Raw genomic sequence first — 21,562 nt, forward strand, 5'->3', positions numbered from 1 at the left:
GATTGGAATAACTTACAATGGGAGATGTTCAATAAATTTCAAACTTCTTCGCAATCATTTAAGAAAAGGGTAGGAAAACAAGATAGGGAATCTGCACCCTGGGCAATTGCCCTAAATACAGATCAGTAGTGACTGTGTGTGTGTGTGTGTGTTTTATTTGGGAAGTTGCTTAGTTGACTAGAGACACTACTCTATAGCAGTCTCTCTCTGCTAACAATCTACTGCCATCTCATTTACATTGGGAAAACTGCAGCATGACCAGCCCAACATTCTTCTATTCTACTCAACCACCTCATGCAATTATTTAGGTTTTTTTTTTTTGCTGTAAATAATTTGAATTATCGTTTGAGTCTCCTACTTGAGATTAATGTTAGATTTATAGGACACTGTTGTACAGTTACTGGGTTCTATTAGAAAGCGATATGTTTACAGATCATACAGTGACACGTGATGTTATTCACAAGTAAATTTATATTTTGTTACGAGTGATAGCATATTTAGTTAAGAAGTAAGCTACCTACTTCTCTACTGTCTCCTAATTCAAGTAGTACTAGCAATGTCTTGGGTAGGAACTTATTGGATTGCATTCATGATCAACAATGACTTGGTTTTGGTCATGAAGTAAAAATCAGCACATTTCAAAGTCATAGTAAGTAAATTCAATTCTGATGGCAGAGTTGATATTACAGTTTTATTAGGCAATGTTCAATTTAATTAAATCCATTGTATTAGAATTTCTTATGCTCATGGAATTAGTAATTTATCCGAGAAGGGTTGTACATGCTCATCTCCATTTGAGTTTGAATATGTGTAATCGTTTGCATAACTGTCATGATCACAAACAGCCAGTCAGATTGGGGATGACTTGTTATTGAATAAATAAAACTTTTTTTATTTTCACTTTCCTCTCTTCAATGAACCCATATCCCACTTTTTGTACATCCCATACACCTCGAGTACGAGAGTCTCATATGGGTTCAATATTGCCGTCTTAAGACACATGCTGCCATCTATCAGTCATCTAATGTATTTTGGCCACAGGTAGTGCACTCTATATCCCCCACCACAGAGTGACACTGGTGCTCTCGATATCACCCTCCACCTTCCAAAACTTCCCCCACCCCGCTACATTCAACTTCGCACTGTCCTTATAAAAGACTGAAATATGCGGCACAATTTTGCAATGTCATTAGACAATCTACCTCGCCTTCAGCAGTCTACCGCTCTCGGGCTTCGAGTCTGATGGGACATAACTGTAACTGTAAATAACTGTAAATAAAGGCTACAGATCTCTTCATAAGGTTACAAGGGTATTTATGGATTGTAGCAAAGATGTAAAAGAGAGGGCATATAAATCATTGGTAGGTCCCCAATTAGAGTATGGTTCTAGTACATGGAATCCTCACCAGGATTACTTGATTCGAGAACTGGAAAAGATAAAACAAAAAGGTAACATTTTGTTTTGGGTGATTTCGGACAAAATGTCCAGCTCCATGGCTAAATGGTTAGCGTTCTGGCCTTTGGTCACACGGGTGTCGGGTTCGATTCCCGGCAAGGTCAGGAATTTTAATCATTGGTTAATTTTGCTAGCGTGTGAGGGCTGAGTGTATGTGTTGTCTTCATCATCATTCCACCCTCATCATGACGCACAGGTCGCCTGCGGGCATCAAATCAAAAGACCTGCGCCTGGCGGGACGAACATGTCCTCAGACACTCCCGGAACTAAAAGCCATACGCCATTTCATTTCAGACAAAATAGTAGCGTTACAAAAATGTTTCAAACTTAGAGCTGAGGAGATTTGGGACTAAGGAGACAAACAGCTTGACTACGTGTTATGTTCAGGACTTTCAGCGGGGATTTGGTGTGGAATGTCATTAGTTGATGAAAAATCTTGAATGGAGAAGGGAAGATAATTTAATCTGAAGATAAAGTTGGAATTCAAGACGATACATTGGGGCAAACATTCATTTATAAGAGGACAAATTTGGGTTGGAATAATTCACCAAAGATGATGTTCAATACATTTCCAACTTCTTTGAAATAATTTCAGAAAATTATATGTAAACAACTGATAAGGAATTTGTCACCTGGGCAGCAGCCCTAAATGCAGATCAGTGGTGACTGTTCATTTAGCATTGGAGGAAAGTGTATGGGATAAAAATTACCAATGGAGACAAAGGAATCAGAATGACAAACAGATTAGAAAGGATGTAGGATGTGATAGATATGTAGCAATGAGGATATTGGCCCAGGATAGGGTGGTGTGAAGAACTGCATGAAACCAGGTAAAATGGTGAATACCTCAACATTCATTTCATGGTATCTTATCAGAAAGCTACCTGCAACATACAGGGTTGTTAACCTGCATTGCTGCAAAGTGATATGCGTGATGACCTGTCAGCACGGAGGGACTCTCTATTGAATCTGGAAGGTCAGGCAGTGAAGAGTGGGATAGAATACAGCAAGGTGAGATGGATAAGAGAACTGAATCAGGCTGGTCCAATGACTAATGATGTGATTTTCTGCCAATCACTTGTTCTACTGTACATCTATATTTAATGTTACCAGTTTATATCCCACAGTACACACATTTATTAGCAAATAAATAAACGACAAAAATGAATCTAACAACTTACCACGAATTGGGGTTTCTTCCTAGGTATATTTTCATATTTTGCAACTGCATCAAGCAAATTGCTCTCGCTTTTTGTGAGGTTGAGCTCTGTTTGTCGAATTTCTCGCACAAATTGTATCCAAGCTTCTTGTTTAAGACTGCCTTTACAAGACTGTGGCTTAGGGGTGAAATCTTTCCCTGAGTACTTTTCATCTTCAGTGATGCACTTCGTATGTTTCTCATATTCTTGACCCCTGAAATTAACATATTAATTGGTTAAACATTTCATCAAATGAGAAATAATGCAACGGAACCCAACTCTGAATTGCAACAACTGAGATGTGAAGCCCTCTTGCATATTCCTGCCACATTTCATCTCATATTATTTGAAAATTTGACATTGATGATAAATTAACACATTTTGAGACATGAGAAACACAACTAAATTGAAAATAACATGATCTCTCTTAAATTAAAGCTAATGGATAATACCTTTTGAAAGGTAACGTTTAGTGATACATATTTAGATCTCAAACTGGGGTCTGTATTATCTTCTCAGGCTGGTGTTACAATCCTCACAGTAGAATTAAACTGAAGTATTAACTCGAATATAAGATGCCTTGAATATAAAAAAATACCCTAAAAATTATCTAGATTTTCAGGCAAAAATATTTCTATTATTTGTAAGAGTCTCATTTGTGTGTGTTATGAAATGGAACACACGTAGGCATCTCCTAGTATTAACGTTGTGAACAAAAGCTTAACAAATACTAATAATATAGTGTCAACCTAATATAAGCAATTCTGTCACAAAGAAAAATAATGTCAATGTTGTTTTTAGTAATAACCTTCACCACTTGACTCTGAAAGTTCACAATTTTCTTTCAATGTCATCTTTTGATCCATCCACCTTGTTAGACAAACAACACTATTTGAAACTGTGTACAATTGATTCTAGAATGAAATCAAAAAGAATAAAATTATAAACAACGACTGGTACAATTAATTTAGCATAATTACAGGAGAATTACAAGTACACATATCGCGTGAGATGATGTTCCATGCCGTGCCATCTTTAGCCATTGCCCCAACATCTCAGATGGTTTCTTCAGCTTGCCTGAAGGAGTAAATGGACAGTTACCACCTAATAACCATTCTCCGTAGAGACATCGAAGGTGGTTTATTAAAAACATCATCATCTACCTGCAACTGGGAGGTCATGCTTCCTGGTATGATCACTAAATTTAAGTTCAGGAACAGCTACCTTCACATTTGGTGTCAAATGCCCCTTACATGCATCCATACATAGTAGACCTCGTTGTTTCAGGAGTACACCTGGTCATCTATTCCACACTTCTTACAGCTACTGCACCATACATTCAGCAATCATCCAGCCTTTATCGATATATCTGAATATAATGTCACTTGGAAGTTTCCCCTTTGGCACATTTTTCCTCTTTAGTATTACGAATGGGGGAAGTTTCCTTCCATCAGCCAATATTGCCAACATCACTGTCATTCGAAATTTTTCAACGGCCACTGGTGTTAATTACTACAGATTTCAAAATTATTGGGGCCAGGCTCAGTGGCTCAGACAGATAACAGAGGATGGTTGCCCAGTTGTACTTTCTCTTAAAACAATAATCACCACCACCACCACCACCTAGCCCAACTTGGCAGGTTCGATCCTAGCTCAGTTCAGTGGTATTTCAAGGGGCTCAAATATAACAGCTTTGTGTCAGTATATAGTCGTAGGTACAACATCCTAACTGTTGTAAAACCTTCAATTATTATGTTTAATATATTTTAATTACATTTTATTAAATGTTAAATATGAGTAACACATGGTTTCCCTATAAATATGTATTATAAATTTGTATAACCTCAAATACGTATTGTGTATAAGTTTAACCTCAAAATCTAAACAGTCGAAAGCTATAAAAAACACTATAATGTTCGTATATTAGGTGTATTCTGCTATAATTTCGTACATATGAAGGGTTCTGGAAACTTACTGTAAAGTTTATTATTCAGATACATGTAGAGACATTAGGAATGTTGGAGAGATTTCCACGTGTATTGGTAAACAGTAATCGAAAGTTCAAGCTGGATCCATTACTGGAGTACTCAATTCAACTAGCTGGTCGATCGATGTTTCGAGTGGGTTCCATTTAGAGTGTTGTAAGAACCCTTCCAGAAATCGATAATTCTAGACGGTTGATCGAACAGTATATATATCGAGCTGTCTGTCAGTTCAAGAGAGTGTGTGTTATAGAGAGCGAGTCAGTGTTGATATCTGTACTTGCAAGAATCGACTTCAGGGTACTCCGCTATTAAGTGTTGTAGTGTCACATGCTATAGTGTGTAACTGTGTACTGTGACTTAAAGTGACAAAGTAGTTTACACAAGGAAGTGAATGTGCTCTCAAGTGATATTTATTTATCGTCAAACAAAATCGCATTTGAGAGTGATAATATTTACTGGCACATAAAGGAACTCCTGCGGGACAAAATCTCGGCACCGTGGCGTCTACAAAAAATGTCAAAAGTAGTTAGTGGGATGTAAACACAATAAAATTATTACAAACATATTGGATCGACTGTAGTGTTGGAAGGCATATCAAAGTACAGGATTGTTTTGTCTGCATTCCCAATTTGAAACAGCAAATAATTGTGCTGTATATGAGGACTAATTATATGTTAGCAATTTCTACAAGTCTTTCACTAAAATCGTTTGGCACCCTCCGTACCAGTGTGGTTCTGTGGCCTTTGCATGAACCTTACAGTCCATCCTACACTAACATTGAAATGTTGCTGTTGTATCTGGCATAACGATGCCTCTTCCAAGGCTGTCATTCTTATAGTTTCCCGCAAAATAGGAAGATTGTTCTTTCGTCTCTCCTGTACATATTTCAAGGCTACTTTTTCCAGGTCTCTGAAATGGCCATCCTTCAGTCTACAAAATGCAATCAGCGTCTTTTAATTTTCCTTCCATTTTTTCCAACATCGAACGTTAGCTTGTAGAACATGGTAAGTTTGTGCTGAAAGGCTGTTATAGTTAGTTTCCACAAATTTCACCACTTTAAGTTTCAAGTTTGCATCATAACTGCGACCCACTGTTTGATGTAACTGCAATACTACTGTAGCTCTCTTCTCACCGTGATCACCCATATCATTACCTTTTTTCAAAAACTCGTATACTAAAGGAAATTCAAGAAACGTGCACTTGCTCACACTGCTTTCAGTGCTGGCAATAAGGCAATACAGACAGGTTCGTCGCACGCTCACTGCACACACTTGTGATTAAATGGGCGATTAAGATGGCGATCGCCACGAGTTGAATCGAACCGAAAGGAATTATTATTATTTGTGCAACTTTGTTGATGATCGCGATCTCTTGTTCTGCAGTTTGACAGCAAATGTGTTTGCTAGAGGCTTTACGTCGCACCGACACAGATAGGTCTTATGGCGACGGTGGGATAGGAAATGCCTAGGAGTTGGAAGGAAGCGGCCGTGGCCTTAATTAAGGTACAGCCCCAGCATTTGCCTGGTGTGAAAATGGGAAACCACGGAAAACCATTTTCAGGGCTGCCGATAGTGGGATTCGAACCTACTATCTCCCGGATGCAAGCTCACAGCCGCGCGCCTCAACGCGCACGGCCAACTCGCCCGGTAGCAAATGTGTATCAGGCTGTCGCTTACATACAGTTGGAAAGTTTTTGTTTCATGGTAGTTACATTACAAAGAAGAGACATTGAAAATTGTATTAATTTATTATTGTATCTATTTTCTGAATGACAAGAATGTCAAATATTACAGCAACAACACTAAATGCATAAGCACAAGCATATGAAAAATCGAACACATTAGAATATTTAAGTTCGTGGTAGAATATATCCATTTACAGTACCTTATAATAGCTGTTAACTTTGTCATAACATAGTATCACGTTGGAGTCCGCGTATAATCAGTCTCATAATTCACATTTTCCACCCTTCACACCGTCCATCGAATGCATTGTTTCCTGCCAAACATGAACGGCGGAGTGGAAACTTCCACAGTTCGGTTCTATTCCATTAAGTGGGGGCTAGGACTGACTTTCAAACATGCTGGGTAAAACCAGTCACGGCTCCACTTCAATACGAAAATAAGTATTTTGACAATTGCACACTATGTAAGAAAAAACACTGATTGGACAGTAAAAGAAAAAAAGCTAAGTTTATATTCCTAGTTTGTGAAAATAAGACGATCCAATTTTAAGATAACCACATTTCGGATAGAAACCTCTCCTTATATTCAGGCAAATACAGCAGCTTTGTGGCTTAGACAGATGAGCATAGGCACATGTGTAGCGGAGCAAGCTGAAATTTGTGGACAGAAGGGCAAAGTGGAGTAGGAAGCTGATTGAGAGCTTTCAAAGACAGCTCTAGTTGCCACGGCAACACACCAATTTCACGTGCAGTTGGGCTGTTGCTGATAAATGTCAGGATCACTAATTTAGTTCAATAGAACTGTAGTTGACTCCTCATTCACCATTTGCAATAAACATCATGATTCTAGCCTTCAGACAGAAAGAAATGCCCTTAACATTCAGCATCCATCAGGATATAGAGATTAGCACAGTGGATTACCACTGGGTTGGCACAGACCCAATTTTTGGCTCTGCCACATATTTAAGATCAGCGTGAGCTAGTGAAACAGGCTATTGTCAACAAGGACAAAACTTTAGAATGGAAATGGTCTCAATCTGTACTTTCTCAAAAAGGAAAGCTCTCAGTCAAATAGAGAAGATACAAGTGGTTGTACTTATACTATTCATTTCCAAATAGCCTAGGAAATAGAATGAGAAATAAAAGATCTGTCTCATACTGGGGACAGGCTCCTGACAACTATAGTCAATACTGAAAACAATTTTCAACTAATATTATATTAGCAGTCCGACCCATCCTGCAAAGGCACAAGTGAGTTAATGAAGCGTAAAATGAGAATTTTCAGTAAAGATATTACTTTGACAGAAATGTTGAGGGCCCTCTTTGTTAACTTACTCGTAGAAAATACCTTCCTTATACAGAACTTTGCTTTACGGAAGCAAAAGTTGGGTGTACTCAGGATATCTTATTCATAAGTTAGAAGTAAAAGACATGAAAGTACCAAGAATGATTGCTGGTATAAACAGGTGGGAGCAATGGCAGGAGGGTACCCAGAATGAGGAGATAAAGGCTAAGTTAGGAACGAACTCAATGGATGAAGCTGTACGCATAAACCGGCTTCGGTGTTGGGATCATTGTGAGGCGAAAGGAGGAGGATAGGTTACCTGGGATAATATGGACTCTGTTATGGAGGGTAAGAGAAGTAGAGGAAGACCAAGACGACTATGGTTAGACTCAGTTTCTAACGACTTAAGAATAAGAGGTATAGAACTAAATGAGGCCACAGCCCTAGTTGCAAATAGCGGATTGTGGCGACATTTAGGAAATTCACAGAGGCTTGCAGACTGAATGCTGAAAGGCATGACGGTCTATAAAGATGATGTATGTATAAGGAAATGGTTGTCCTTAGCAACAGCTTTTTAGATATAGTATATTAAGGAAGTTAAACATGAACCATGACAAGTACTCTAGTGGAGTAGTATTACATACTGGTACAGTAACGATTCTATATAAGCAAAGTTACATCATTGATTGTAGTACACATCAAATTTTTGCCTCGAAGTACATGAGCTTCTTTTTTACCTCCATTTTTAATTCGTATAATGGCATTTTTGTGATAACTAGCTCTGATTCTTCGATCATTGTAGTAGTTGAATTGAGTGTATTCAAGTTGAGCCAGTTATGCTTGGGTCCTTTAATTAAAATTGATTGTTTTCACTTTAGGGGTGTCTTGGATAAGTTTATGATGGGTGAATGGAACTGCTTACAATCGTCTATAGCTCTACTATTGTATCGAATTTGATTGTCATGAAGTTTAGTTTTTTAATTTATTCAGTTTTTCTCTAATTTTGTTGTTTTTTGACTAATTCATTAAATAATTTATTTTCAACTTGTTGATAAAAGAGTGTCCAGTGCGCATTAGAAAGTAATTTTGTTGCTGCAAGGTGAGTCTCACATAATTTGTGATTTAGAAATGATTTCTTCCTATATAAGAATCCAATTTTGTCTTTAAACCAAATTTTGTTAGTCTTATTTTGAGTTATGATAGTCTGTGGAGTAATCCGGTGTTTCTTTTTGTTATTTCTTAGAAAGTTTGGCATTAAATCAAAAAAGAAAAATGTGATAGAACGGAAGGTCTTAAAAGTAGGACTATTAGGCAGTACCATATGGCTGATAAAGCAGGCATGAGGCATTCTAAAAAGTAACTATGATTGGTGGAAAACTGTAAACAGACTCTGGGATGGGTTTAAAGAAATTGTTGAGGAATGCGAAAACGGGTTTGTACCTTTAAGGGTGGTAAGGAATGGTAAAGACCCACCTTTTTATAATAGAGAAATAAAGAGACTAAGAAGGAGGTGCAGACTGGAAAGAAATAGAGTTAGAAATGGCTGTGGAAGTAAGGAGAAATTGAAGGAACTTACTAGAAAATTGAATCTAGCAAAGAAGGCAGCTAAGGATAACATGATGGCAAGCATAATTGGCAGTCATACAAATTTTAGTAAAAAATGGAAGGGTATGTATAGGTATTTTAAGGCAGAAACAGGTTCCAAGAAGGACATTCCAGGAATAATTAATGAACAAGGAGAGTGTGTATGTGAGGACCTTCAAAAGGCAGAAGTATTCAGTCAGCAGTATGTAGAGATTGTTGGTTACAAGGATAATGTCCAGATAGAGGAGGAGACTATGGCCAAAGAAGTATTAACATTTACATATGATAACAATGACATTTACAATAAGATACAGAAGTTGAAAACTAGAAAAGCGGCTGGAATTGATCAGATTTCTGGGGATATACAATGGGTTGGGATATAGTACCATATCTGAAATACTTATTTGATTATTGTTTGGTCAGAGGAGCTATACCAGATGAATGGAGAGTTGCTATAGTAAGCCCTGTGTATAAAGGAAAGGGTGATAGACATAAAGCTGAAAATTACAGGTCAGTAAGTTTGACGTGCATTGTATGTAAGCTTTGGGAAGGCATTCTTTCTGATTATATTAGACATGTTTGTGAAATTAATAACTGGTTCGATAGAAGGCAGTTTGGTTTTAGGAAAGGTTATTCCACTGAAGCTCAACTTGTAGGATTCCAGCAAGACATAGCAGATATCTTGGATTCTGGAGGTCAAATGGACTATATCACGATTGACCTGTCTAAAGCATTTGATAGGGTGGATCATGGGAGACTACTGGCAAAAATGAGTGCAAGTGGACTAGACAAAAAAAGTGACTGAATGGGTTGCTCTATTTCTAGAAAATAGATCTCAGAGAATTAGAGTAGGTGAAGCTTTATCTGACCCTGTAATAATTAAAGAGGGGAATTCCTCAAGGCAGTATTATCAGACCTTTATGTTTTCTTACATATATAAATGATATGAGTAAAGGAGTGGAATCGGAGGTAAGGCTTTTTGCGGATGATGTTATTCTCTATAGAGTAATAAATAAGTTACAAGATTGTGAGCAACTGCAGTGTGACCTCGAAAATGTAGTGAGATGGACAGCAGGCAATGAATGGTATGTTGATAAACAGGGTTAAAAGTCAGGTTGTGAGTTTCAAAAATAGGAAAAGGCCACTCAGTTTTAATTACTGCGTTGATGGGGTGAAAGTTCCTTTTGGGGATCATTGTAAGTATCTAGATGTTAATATAAGGAAAGATCTTTTTTTTGTTTTTTGCTAGGGGCTTTACGTCGCACCGACACAGATAGGTCTTATGGCGACGATGGGATGGGAAAGGCCTAGGAGTTGGAAGGAAGCGGCCGTGGCCTTAATTAAGGTACAGCCCCAGCATTTGCCTGGTGTGAAAATGGGAAACCACGGAAAACCATCTTCAGGGCTGCCGATAGTGGGATTCGAACCTACTATCTCCCGGATGCAAGCTCACAGCCGCACGCCTCTAGGAAAGATCTTAATTGGAGTAATCACATAAATGGGATTGTAAATAAAGGGTACAGATCTCTGCACATGGTTATGAGGGTGTTTAGGGGTTGTAGTAAGGATGTAAAGGAGAGGGCATATAAGTCTCTGGTAAGACCCCAACTAGAGTATGGTTCCAGTGTATGGGACCCTCACCAGGATTACCTGATTCCAGAACTGGAAAAAATCCAAAGAAAAGCAGCTCGATTTGTTCTAGGTGATTTCCGACAAAAGAGTAGCGTTACAAAAATGTTGCACAGTTTGTTTTGGGAGGAATTGAGAGAAAGAAGAAGAGCTGCTCGACTAAGTGGTATGTGGAAATTCTAAGTTCCCATGGAGGGAATTAGAAATTTTCCACCAATAGAGCATATAAAAAATCTGATCAAAAATTAGATGTGGGCTTGTCAGGCGTTTGCTCTATTAACCAGCGTTTCGTCTTAGGTCTGACACTAGACTCGTCAGAGTGGGATGTTTGCCATTCACAAAAGGCAAATCTACAAACAACAAAAAATTTTTAAAAAAATAATAATCACTTGATGAAACCAACTCGTGTTGTACAAAGGGCAAATATACAGACAACTAAGAACCATCAATAAAAATTATTTTCACTTTATACATTTTACAACATACCTCCAGGTAACAGTCTCACTGCACTCCCTACTGCTACAGTAGAAAAATCCTAAACTAGCAAAGAAAAGTACGACGACTTTCTCTACTTACGGATGCACCCTTCTTTACGAAGAGCATCCCTAACCTTGTTTACACTCTTCTTCATTGATGTCTTGAGTCCTTCCCGATTGCCGCACGTTAGTGTGACGCCTCACGTTTCTCCAACTGAAAAACTGAATATTCGGGTGACGATTTCCTTTACCAAGAATTAGCTCTGTGGACAACCACACATCCACTCCAGAATGTAGATTCAGTATGCACCATCACATCCACTGTACATTCTCATAGAAGCATTATAGTAAAATTATTATACAGAGTTGGAGTTACAAATAAACACTTAGTAGCGTCTTTTACCAAACGACCACCAGAAACTCGATAACTCGTTAGCATCTGTGATTATACAGTGCTCACTCCGTAATGGATACTGAAAAACGCATAGGAAACTATGCAAAGTAGCTCCAGTGCACCGGTCCGAATGAGAAACAGATTCAAAATCAGAATGACTTGCCGCACACGCGTACATACTTATATAGGCTTGCTACATTTTGGTTATAGCGTCCCGAAAAGTTTACTAGTAGCAACGCTCTCACAGGCACTTCTTCCTTTTGTACTAAATATAACAGCGTCCCTAATCTTAGATTCATTTTATTACAGACTGTGTTCAAACATTCGACCAATTTGAGTACATTCAACGTAAACACCAATTTTTAACAGTTTTCTCACCAAATGGTGACAAAAATGATTGCAACACAACCTATGCATGTGAATTTTAAATAAACAATATAATACCACTATACCAGTAAATATGATAATTAATCTTAAACAATCTCAGATATGTAATGACTCACAAACTACATTCAACAGGGTCACAAGCAACCAGCTCGGGATATAAAGTGTAAGTAACACAATTAACTCTAATATGTCCTACATATTTCATAGACATTCCCTAACACTATATATTTTCGTTTACATTCTACACATCCCATATTACATAATGAAATATCAACAGCTCACAACTAGTTAAATTATACAAACTTATTTAAGGTAGGTTCTCTTCTAACCACAAATGCAATAGCCATAAGAAGACAACACATCAGTAGATGGCAAGAACTTCCATATCAGTGTACATCGGTTTTTAAACTGGAACAATTTCAGCCCTGTTCTATTGAATGTGACAGCATCAATGATTTGAATCCATGTTTCAAACATTTTACCAATTTGTATATATCTGTCCAACATAGCAGATCCTGTACACTTTTCTCACCAAATGGTGACAAGTGCTCTTGTGTTTATTAACATTTAGGTACAGATCTGCACATGTAAATTTTGATTCAACAATGCTCTGTGTAAGCCACTGCGGCTAGTACTTGGAGGTGTAAAAGTGAATCTTGAATGAACCACGGAAAACCATCTACAGGGCTACCAACAGCGGGATTCGAACCCACATTATCCCGCATGCAAGCTCACAGCCGCGCCCCTAACCGCATGGCCAACTTGCCCGGTCGTCTACTTTTGACGCCATTCCGTTTTGTAGTAAAAGATAAGAGATGTTCTCACGTAACTCACTTTGGAATAATATTATATATCAAGAGACAGAAACACGTGATTATTCCGGTGTATGAAGATGGCAGATCGAGATGTAAGTGAGGGCTGAAGTTCTGAGGCCTGTTTTCTAGAAATTTAGATATGCAATATTAAGAACGCAAAGGAAGTTGGATTGCAGAGAAGAGAGAGTAGAGTTGCTATCTCAGACAAATTCTATAAACAGAAGAGTTTTAAACCCCAGTCCGTACCCAATGTTAATGTTGGGCTATCATTCCTTTTCATGATAAACTAGGTTGATATAGTCAGTTTTGCTGGAGATGCACTCCAGCAAGTACGTGGTTAGTGCGTCTTTTACATTCATTTGTACCCATGAGTGAGTGTATTACTGTGAATATAAAAACTGCTTTTCAGTCGATCGATATTGCCGGGCTGAGTGGGTCAGACGGTTGAGGCACTGGCCTTCTGACCCCAACTTTGCAGGTTCGATCCTGGCTCAAACTGGTGGTATTTGAAGGGCTCCAATACTTCAGCATCGTGTTGGTAGATTTACTGGCACGTAAACAAATTCCTGTGGGACTAAATTCCGGTATCTCGACGTCTCCGAAGACCATAAAAGTAGTTCGTGGGACGTAAAGCCAATAGCATCATTATAATTATTTGATCGTTATTCATGAACCTTTTATATTAATATTTTAAGGCCATCATGCTTAGTGTATAAGGAGTGCACAATAGGCAGTGTATACAAAGTCCTCAAAAGTTTTGTTACATTTGGGGTATTTATATGTTCGATTCCGTGGTGCATCAAATAGACACCTTTGTCAAAAACTTTAACTTTCTTCCTTCCAACTGAAAGTTGACTTGTTCAAAACAAATCGTCTGCACCTCATATTGCATGCAACACCTGTGTCTAAGGACTTTGTTACTGGTATGAGGGCAAATGAAACGCAATGCCATTTGCCATACCCATGCAATGGCAAGAGTAGAACAATCACAACAAAAACTGCCATTTTTGTTATGACCAACGTTGTAAGTTACAATAAGAAAAACAAAAACTAAATTAAATATCCAAAGCCCTTGTCACCTATTTGGCCCGTTCCTCATGGACCTGACTTACCAGAACCTACTCCATGTGGTAAACTGAAAACAGTTCCTTGCAATCGGACGCTGAAGAAATAGATTTCAAGCCACATCAATATGACACACCAACAAATTTGCATAATCTGAACTGAATGATTTGACAAGAGATTTTGAGTTAACCAAAGAAAAGTGTAAACTACTTGGCTCTAGACTGCACAAAAAGAATACGTTAGCATCCGTGGTTACATTTTCCTGATATAGAAATCGTAAGAAAAAATGTTGAAAATATTATTCAGCAGAAGATCAACTTGTATTTTGTACGGATGTTCGAAAACTTTTGCATCACTGGGGAAAGAGAGAGAATATGATCCTAGCAACTGGCACCGTTTTACTGACTCTTCCAAGGTTATGAATTTCATTAATTCATAACAAAATATTGTTCCGGGATATCGAAAAATAAAAGTGTGCCTTATTTAGGCTGATGACCCACACAGGAACGAAACTATTCCCTTAACAACACACTGTAACGTATACATAGGCATTACAATTTTTGTAAAGTATTGAGTAGGTGGAATAAAGCTTTGTTAATTAAATTATATGTAATCTTAATTCAATACAGAACCAAAAATGAAATTCATAGCCTTGGATGATGCAGCTAACCAAGCAAAACAAAAAGCCTTCCAATACCTAGCCATAAAGCTAAAAATAGCCAAGATACACAAAGATGTCGATTTTCTGAAGCAGTGTATTTTATTTCAATACAATCAATACTGATCTGCATTTAGGGCAGTCGCCCACGTGGCAGATTCCTTATCTGTTGTTTTCCTAGCCTTTTCCTAAATGATTTCAAAGAAATTGGAAATTTATTGAAAGTCCCCCTTGGTAAGTTATTCCAATCCCTAACTCCCTTCCTATAAATGAATAATTGCCCCAATTTGTCCTCTTGAATTCCAACTTTATCTTCATATTGTGATCTTTCCTACTTTTATAAACGCCACGCAAACTTATTCGTCTACTAATGTCATTCCACGCCACCTCTCCGGTGACAGCTCGGAACATACCACTTAGTCAAGCAGCTCTTCATCTTTCTCTCAATTCCTTCCACCCCAAACTTTGCAACATTTTTGTAACGCTACTCTTTTGTTGGAAATCACCCAGAACAAAAAGAGCTGCTTTTCTTTGGATTTTTACCAGTTCTTGAATCAGGTAATCCTGGTGAGGGTCCCATACACTGGAACCATACTCTAGTTGGGGTCTTACCAGAGACTTACATGCCCTCTCCTTTACATCCTTACTAAAACCCCTAAACACCCTCATAACCATGTGCAGAGATCTGTACCCTTTATTTACAATCCCATTTATGTGATTACCCCAATTAAGATCTTTCCTTATATTAACACCTAGATACTTACAATGATCCCCAAAAGGAACTTTCACCCCATCAACGCAGTAATTAAAACTGAGAGGAATTTTCCTATTCGTGAAGTTCACAACCTGACTTTTAACCCTGTTTATCAACATACCATTCATTGCCTGCTGTCCATCTCACTACATTTTCGAGGTCACGCTGCAGTTGCTCACAATCTTGTAACTTATTTATTACTCTATAGAGAATAACATCATCCGCAAAAAGCCTTACCTCCGATTCCACTCCTTTACTCATATCATTTATATATAGAAGAAAACATAAAGGTCCGATAATACTGCCTTGAGGAATTCCCCTCTTTAATTATTACAGGGTCAGATAAAGCTTCACCTACTCTAATTCTCTGAGATCTATTTTCTAGAAATAGAGCAACTCATTCAGTCACTGTTTTGTCCAGTGCACTTGCACTCATTTTTGCCAGTAGTCTCCCATGATCCACCCTATCAAATGCTTTAGACAGGCCAATAGCAATACAGTCCATTTGACCTCCAGAATCAAAGATATCTGCTATGTCTTGCTGGAATCCTACAAGTTCAGCTTCAGTGGAATAACCTTTCCTAACACCGAACTGCCTTCTATCGAACCAGTTATTAATTTCACAAACATGTCTAATATAATCAGAAAGAATGCCTTCCCAAAGCTTACATACAATGCACGTCAAACTTACTGACCTGTAATTTTCAGCTTTATGTCTACCACCCTTTCCTTTATACACAGGGCTTACTATAGCAACTCGCTATATCCCAACCCATTGTATATCCCCAGAAATCCGATCAATTCCAGCCGCTTTTCTAGTTTTCAACTTTTGTATCTTATTGTAAATGTCATTGTTATCATATGTAAATGTTAATACTTCTTTGGCCATAGTCTCCTCCTCTATCTGGACATTATCCTTGTAACCAACAATCTCTACATACTGCTGACTGAATACTTCTGCCTTTTGAAGGTCCTCAATACCTATACATACCCTTCCATTTTTTACTAAAATTTGTATGACTGCCAATTATGCTTGCCATCATGTTATCCTTAGCTGCCTTCTTTGCTAGATTCAATTTTCTAGTAAGTTCCTTCAATTTCTCGTTACTTCCACAGCCATTTCTAACTCTATTTCTTTCCAGTCTGCACCTCCTTCTTAGTCTCTTTATTTCTCTATTATAAAAAGGTGGGTCTTTACCATTCCTTACCACCCTTAAAGGTACAAACCTGTTTTCGCATTCCTCAACAATTTCTTTAAACCCATCCCAGAGTCTGTTTACAGTTTTCCACCAATCATAGTTACTTTTTAGAAACTGCCTCATGCCTGCTTTATCAGCCATATGGTACTGCCTAATAGTCCTACTTTTAAGACCTTCCGTTCTATCACATTTTTCTTTTTTGATTTAATGCCAAACTTTCTAAGAAATAACAAAAATACAGGTGACAAAGGAATAAGTCATTGCCTGGAATACAGACATATATAACTTAGAAGTTAAAATAACACATTAAAATACGCAACACGAACTAAAATGATGTCAATGGGATAAAACCACAGTTAACACAAATACACTAGGGCAAAGGATATCATTACACACGATAAAAAAGACCACTATCCCTCATGAAACGGATAACGAGGTCTGCAGACTGCTCGTCATCGCGCAAGAAGACGGAGATGGTATGCGGGAGTTTTAAACTACGGCGCAGACCGATCAGGTCCAACACTCCGTAAGGATGTGCATCACAGTAAGATGATCGCTGCAAGTACACACCGGACGGGGCTCTCCTTTCAATAAATGGGAGAGCGTTAGTATACTGTGGCCGATCCGAAGATGACATAATACCACTGCTTCCCTCCGAGAAGCCCGAAGGGAAGTACTCCATACCTTCGTTGTAACTTTTATCACCCTCAGCTTATTTGGAAGAGGAGTGGCCTGCCACTTCATCTCCCAATGGGACATAACCAGATGTCCCACCTGAGAGCGAATATCACTTGCTGGAACCTTGAAAGGCAACGGGGGTAGTGTAACTGTTTCCTTGGCAGCCTTATCTGCCAATTCGTTTCCCTCTACACCCATGTGGCTTGGGAGCCACAGCAACGTGATTCTGGTGCCGGCATCCGAACACCCGGCCAGCAGGTAATGGATCTGCTGCACCAGAGGGTGCGAGGGAAGAAGGTATCAATAGACTGTAGCGAGCTGAAGGAGTCAGCACACAGAAGAAAGCGTCGGCGCTCATCGGACAGTGCGTAACACAGAGTTTCAGGGACAGCATAGAGCATTGCTGTGTACATACTACAGGTTTCCGGGAGAGCAAAAAGAAACCTATCAGTGTCGACAACGAACGCTCAGCCCATTTCAGTGTCTGTTCTCCAGCCATCCGTGTAAACGACGACTGAACCTGGATACCGGCCAACAACGGACAGAAAGTGCCTTAGATAAATCGAAGTGTCCGTGTTTTCCTTCGGGCCAGTGTGCAGATCCAGGATTATTTCAGGACGCCGTACTACCAACGGAGGTACCCAACTTGGTTGTCTGACAAGGCAAGGAACCAAAGGTACATGCAACAATCTGTGACTGCTATCCAAGCATATTCCAACCGGCCGCGTTGCTCGAGGACAATCAACATACAGCCGACGGTGTCCATTGTTGAATAGGCAAGGATAGCTTGGGTGAAGTGGCATATGTCAAAAATTTGCAGCATATAACAGAAGGAGCTGCTGGTACCTCAGGTGTAAAGGTGGCACACCAGATTCAGCGAGCAGGCTAGTTATGGGGCTTGTTCGAAAAGCTCCCGTCACCAACCTAACCCCGCTGTGATGGATACTGTTAAATCTCGCAAGAAGGCTTGGTCTTGCTGAACCATATGTTGCACTGCCATAGCCTAAGCCGGATAAAATATGTGCCCTAAAGAAGCGTAGGAGCACCATGTGGTCAGCTCCCCAATTAGTGATGCTAAGAAACTTCCACAATAATGCACTATCGAAAAGGAGCCGAAGAAATCGATGTGTCAATTACAGGAATAGCAACATTATCTAAATAAAGCTCAGGATGTGGGTGAAAAGTACGTTGCTGACAAAAGTGGACAACAGGGGTCTTTGTGATGGAAAACCGAAAGCCATGTTCGAAGGTCCACTGCTCCACTCTCCTAATAGCGTGCTGTATTTTTCGCTCTGTGACTGCCATATTACGTGAGCTATAGTGCAGAGTAAAATCGTCTACATATAGCGATGGTATATCCACTGAACCAGCAGCGATAACAATACCATTTATGGCAATCGCAAACAGAGTGACACTAAGAACCGATCCCTGTGGGACTCGATATTCCTGAACGTGGTATTGCGAATATGTCCTCCCTACTCGGACACGGAATAGACGGAGGGACAAAAAATTCGCAATAAATACCGGCAAGTTACCTCGGAATCTCCAATGATGCAGGACTGAAAGGATACCATATCGCCATGTGGTGTCATAGGCCTTTTCTAACTCAAAGAAACAGCTACCAAATGCTGCTTGCGGAGAAACACATCCTGGATAGAGCTCTCCAGGCGTATCAAATGGTCAGTGGTCGAGTGAACTGCTCGAAAACCACACTGGTACTTTGACAACAGTCCTTGTTTCCCCAGACGCCATACACAAGTCGGCGATTTACCATACTCTCAAATAGCTTACACAGGCAGTTTGTAAGACAAATCGGTCTGCAACTTCCTGCATACTTAAGATCTTTGTCTCGCACTGAGACGGAAACTCACCCTCTACCCAGATTCAGTTGAACATGCGAAGGAGATATAATAGACTATCCTCACTAAGGTGTTTCAACATCTGGTTATGGACATTGTCTGGCCCACGAGAAGTGTCCTTGCAAAGCGCCAAGGCGCTGCGGAGTTCCCACTCCGTAAAGGGCACGTTCTAGTCCTCGGAAGTATGAGTGGCAAAACTAAGGTGATGACGTTCTGCCTCCCGCTTCAGAGTGAGGAAATCACGATGGTAATTTCCGGAGCCAGACACATCCGCGAAATGACTTGCGAGATGGTTAGCATTAGAGAGAGGTTCAGTGACGAGATTACCTGCAATGGAAATTCCCAGTACAGAAGATGGTCCTTGGATACCTGAAATACGTCGAAGTTTAATCCAAACTTGAGATGGAGTACGCGACGTCATAGACGACACATATCTCTCCCACGAAGCTTTCTTACTTTGGCGAATACGGACTCACACCTTAGCGTGGAGTTTCTTAAATGTTACCAAGTTGGCCACAGTAGGCTGCCTACGATAATGTTTGTGGGCTCGACGGCGTTCTTTGATAGCTGCTGCAATTTCTTCGTTCCACCAAGGAACGAGTCTTAGGTGAGGAGGCCCTGAGAAGGAGGGAATGGACTCCACAGCAGCAGCAAGGATAACTTGTGTTATGTAAGTTATGTCGCCGTCTAGGGTCCGCATGGTATCGACGTTAAAGACAGCTAGGGATGTGAACTTTGGCCAATCGGCATGTTTAAGAATCCATCGAGGAGGAGCCTCGACAGATTTTTGTTGTAACAAAGTAAGAATAATGGGAAAATGGTCACTGTCACCAAGATCTTCGTGTGTATTCTACCAAAACAGCGGAACCAACGTTCTGCTGCATAGACTTATGTCTACGCGAGAGTATGTGCTGTAACATACACTGAAATGAGTTGGTTCGCCTGTGTTCAAAATACATAAATTCAGCTCTGTTACTAATGTTTCCAACTCCCTTCATATGGGGCAAGGTGCATCAGAGCCCCATATGGGGTGATGGGTGTTAAAATCACCCAATAAGAAGAAGGGACGAGGAAGCTGATCTATAAGATCAATGACATCATTTATGTTAAGAGGCTGGCCTGGTGGAAAATACAGATTACAAACTGTTGCTATGGCAGGCAGCAAAACGCGAACTGCTACAGCCTCCAGCGGCGTTCTTAGTGGGATCTCTCCGTTCTAGGTATGAGAACAAACAAAAATGCCAAATCCACCAGAAGCCGGTGAGAATAATGTTGTTCTGTCGAGTATAATTGAAAATTTCTCAAGACCGTATGATGACCTGGTCTGAAATTTGTTTCCTGAATACAGACTATACTCGCCGATGAGCTGGCGCATCTCAGCAAGATGCCTATCATAACCGTTACAGTTCCACTGTAACAGTGCCATAGTGTAGGTGTGGACTTCCGGTGATCAGGTTAGAAGCAGCGTAATGCTACCTAATCTACACTCATATCTCCATCTGAAGATGGAGATAAATGCTCCATGTGCATCACCTCGTCGACGAGGTGATACATGCCTTGAATTTCTTCAACGTAGTCCGGGGACGGGGTTTCTTCTTACAAGGGGAGAGCACAGGTTTTCCAGGAACAAAACCCTCTGGAGCAGAGCCAGACCCTCTGGGTGGAGGGCGTGAGGCCCAATTTGTAGGAGATATAGAAGAACGCCTGGTAAGGGCACTCTTCTTCCCCGCCATCGGTTCTTGTTTAGACGGGCTGGGAGGTGATTTTCCAGCCCTGATATTCGATGCCGCCTCCGCTGGCTTAGGCGCGGCTTTCACCGACCTTGGGAGGGAAAGAGACGTCTTCTTACCCTGCTGTGCCGGCGTAGGTTTCTTAGCCGGCACAGGCTTTTTGATGGGCAAAGGCTGGGGTGGACCTGCCTTCGAGCTCGTTCTCTTTGCGGCGTTGCTCACATGAGCAACTGCCACCTTGGGCGCAGTGATCTTCATGGAAGGTGTTTCAAGGGAAAATGACGAACCTGGGAGAGACTGTGCTATCATGCTGAAGTCTAATGTCTTGGCCAGGGCATTGAGAGAATTAAACTTACGGTGCGCTTCCTGGTAGAAAAGACCATCCAGGGTCTTGATCTCCTGGATATTCTTCTCACTCAGACAAGTCAGACAGTTTCAATCTCGAGGAGAATGAAGACCAGAGCAGTTAGTGCACTTGTACGGAGGTGTGCACTCCTCCGCGCCGTGAGCTACTCTTCCACATGTACCACACACAGACTGATTCGAACAATGAGATGCCATGTGTCTGAATCTCTGGCATTGATAGCATCGCATAGGAGGCGGGATGTACGGCCTCACATCGCAACGATGGTTTGTTACCTTGACTTCCTCTGGCAACACTGACAATTTGAAGGAGACTATGAATGCACCCGTGGCAACGTCTTCACCATTGACTTCGCATGTGA

The 21,562-nt window shown here is 40.1% G+C and overlaps 1 protein-coding gene across 2 annotated transcripts in view; it reads right to left on the reverse strand.

The window, feature by feature from the left end:
• LOC136862754 (uncharacterized protein C16C10.8) overlaps positions 1 to 21,562 on the reverse strand; it is a 121,240-nt gene that overhangs the window by 33,798 nt on the left and 65,880 nt on the right. For both annotated transcript variants that reach the window (XM_067138986.2, XM_067138985.2), the window contains one exon: positions 2,638 to 2,869. In XM_067138986.2, the coding sequence (XP_066995087.2) occupies positions 2,638 to 2,869 (232 nt within the window). The remainder of the gene's footprint in view (positions 1 to 2,637; positions 2,870 to 21,562) is intronic.

The sequence above is a fragment of the Anabrus simplex genome, chromosome 2, assembly GCF_040414725.1.
Source record: "Anabrus simplex isolate iqAnaSimp1 chromosome 2, ASM4041472v1, whole genome shotgun sequence".
NCBI lineage: Eukaryota > Metazoa > Arthropoda > Insecta > Orthoptera > Tettigoniidae > Anabrus > Anabrus simplex.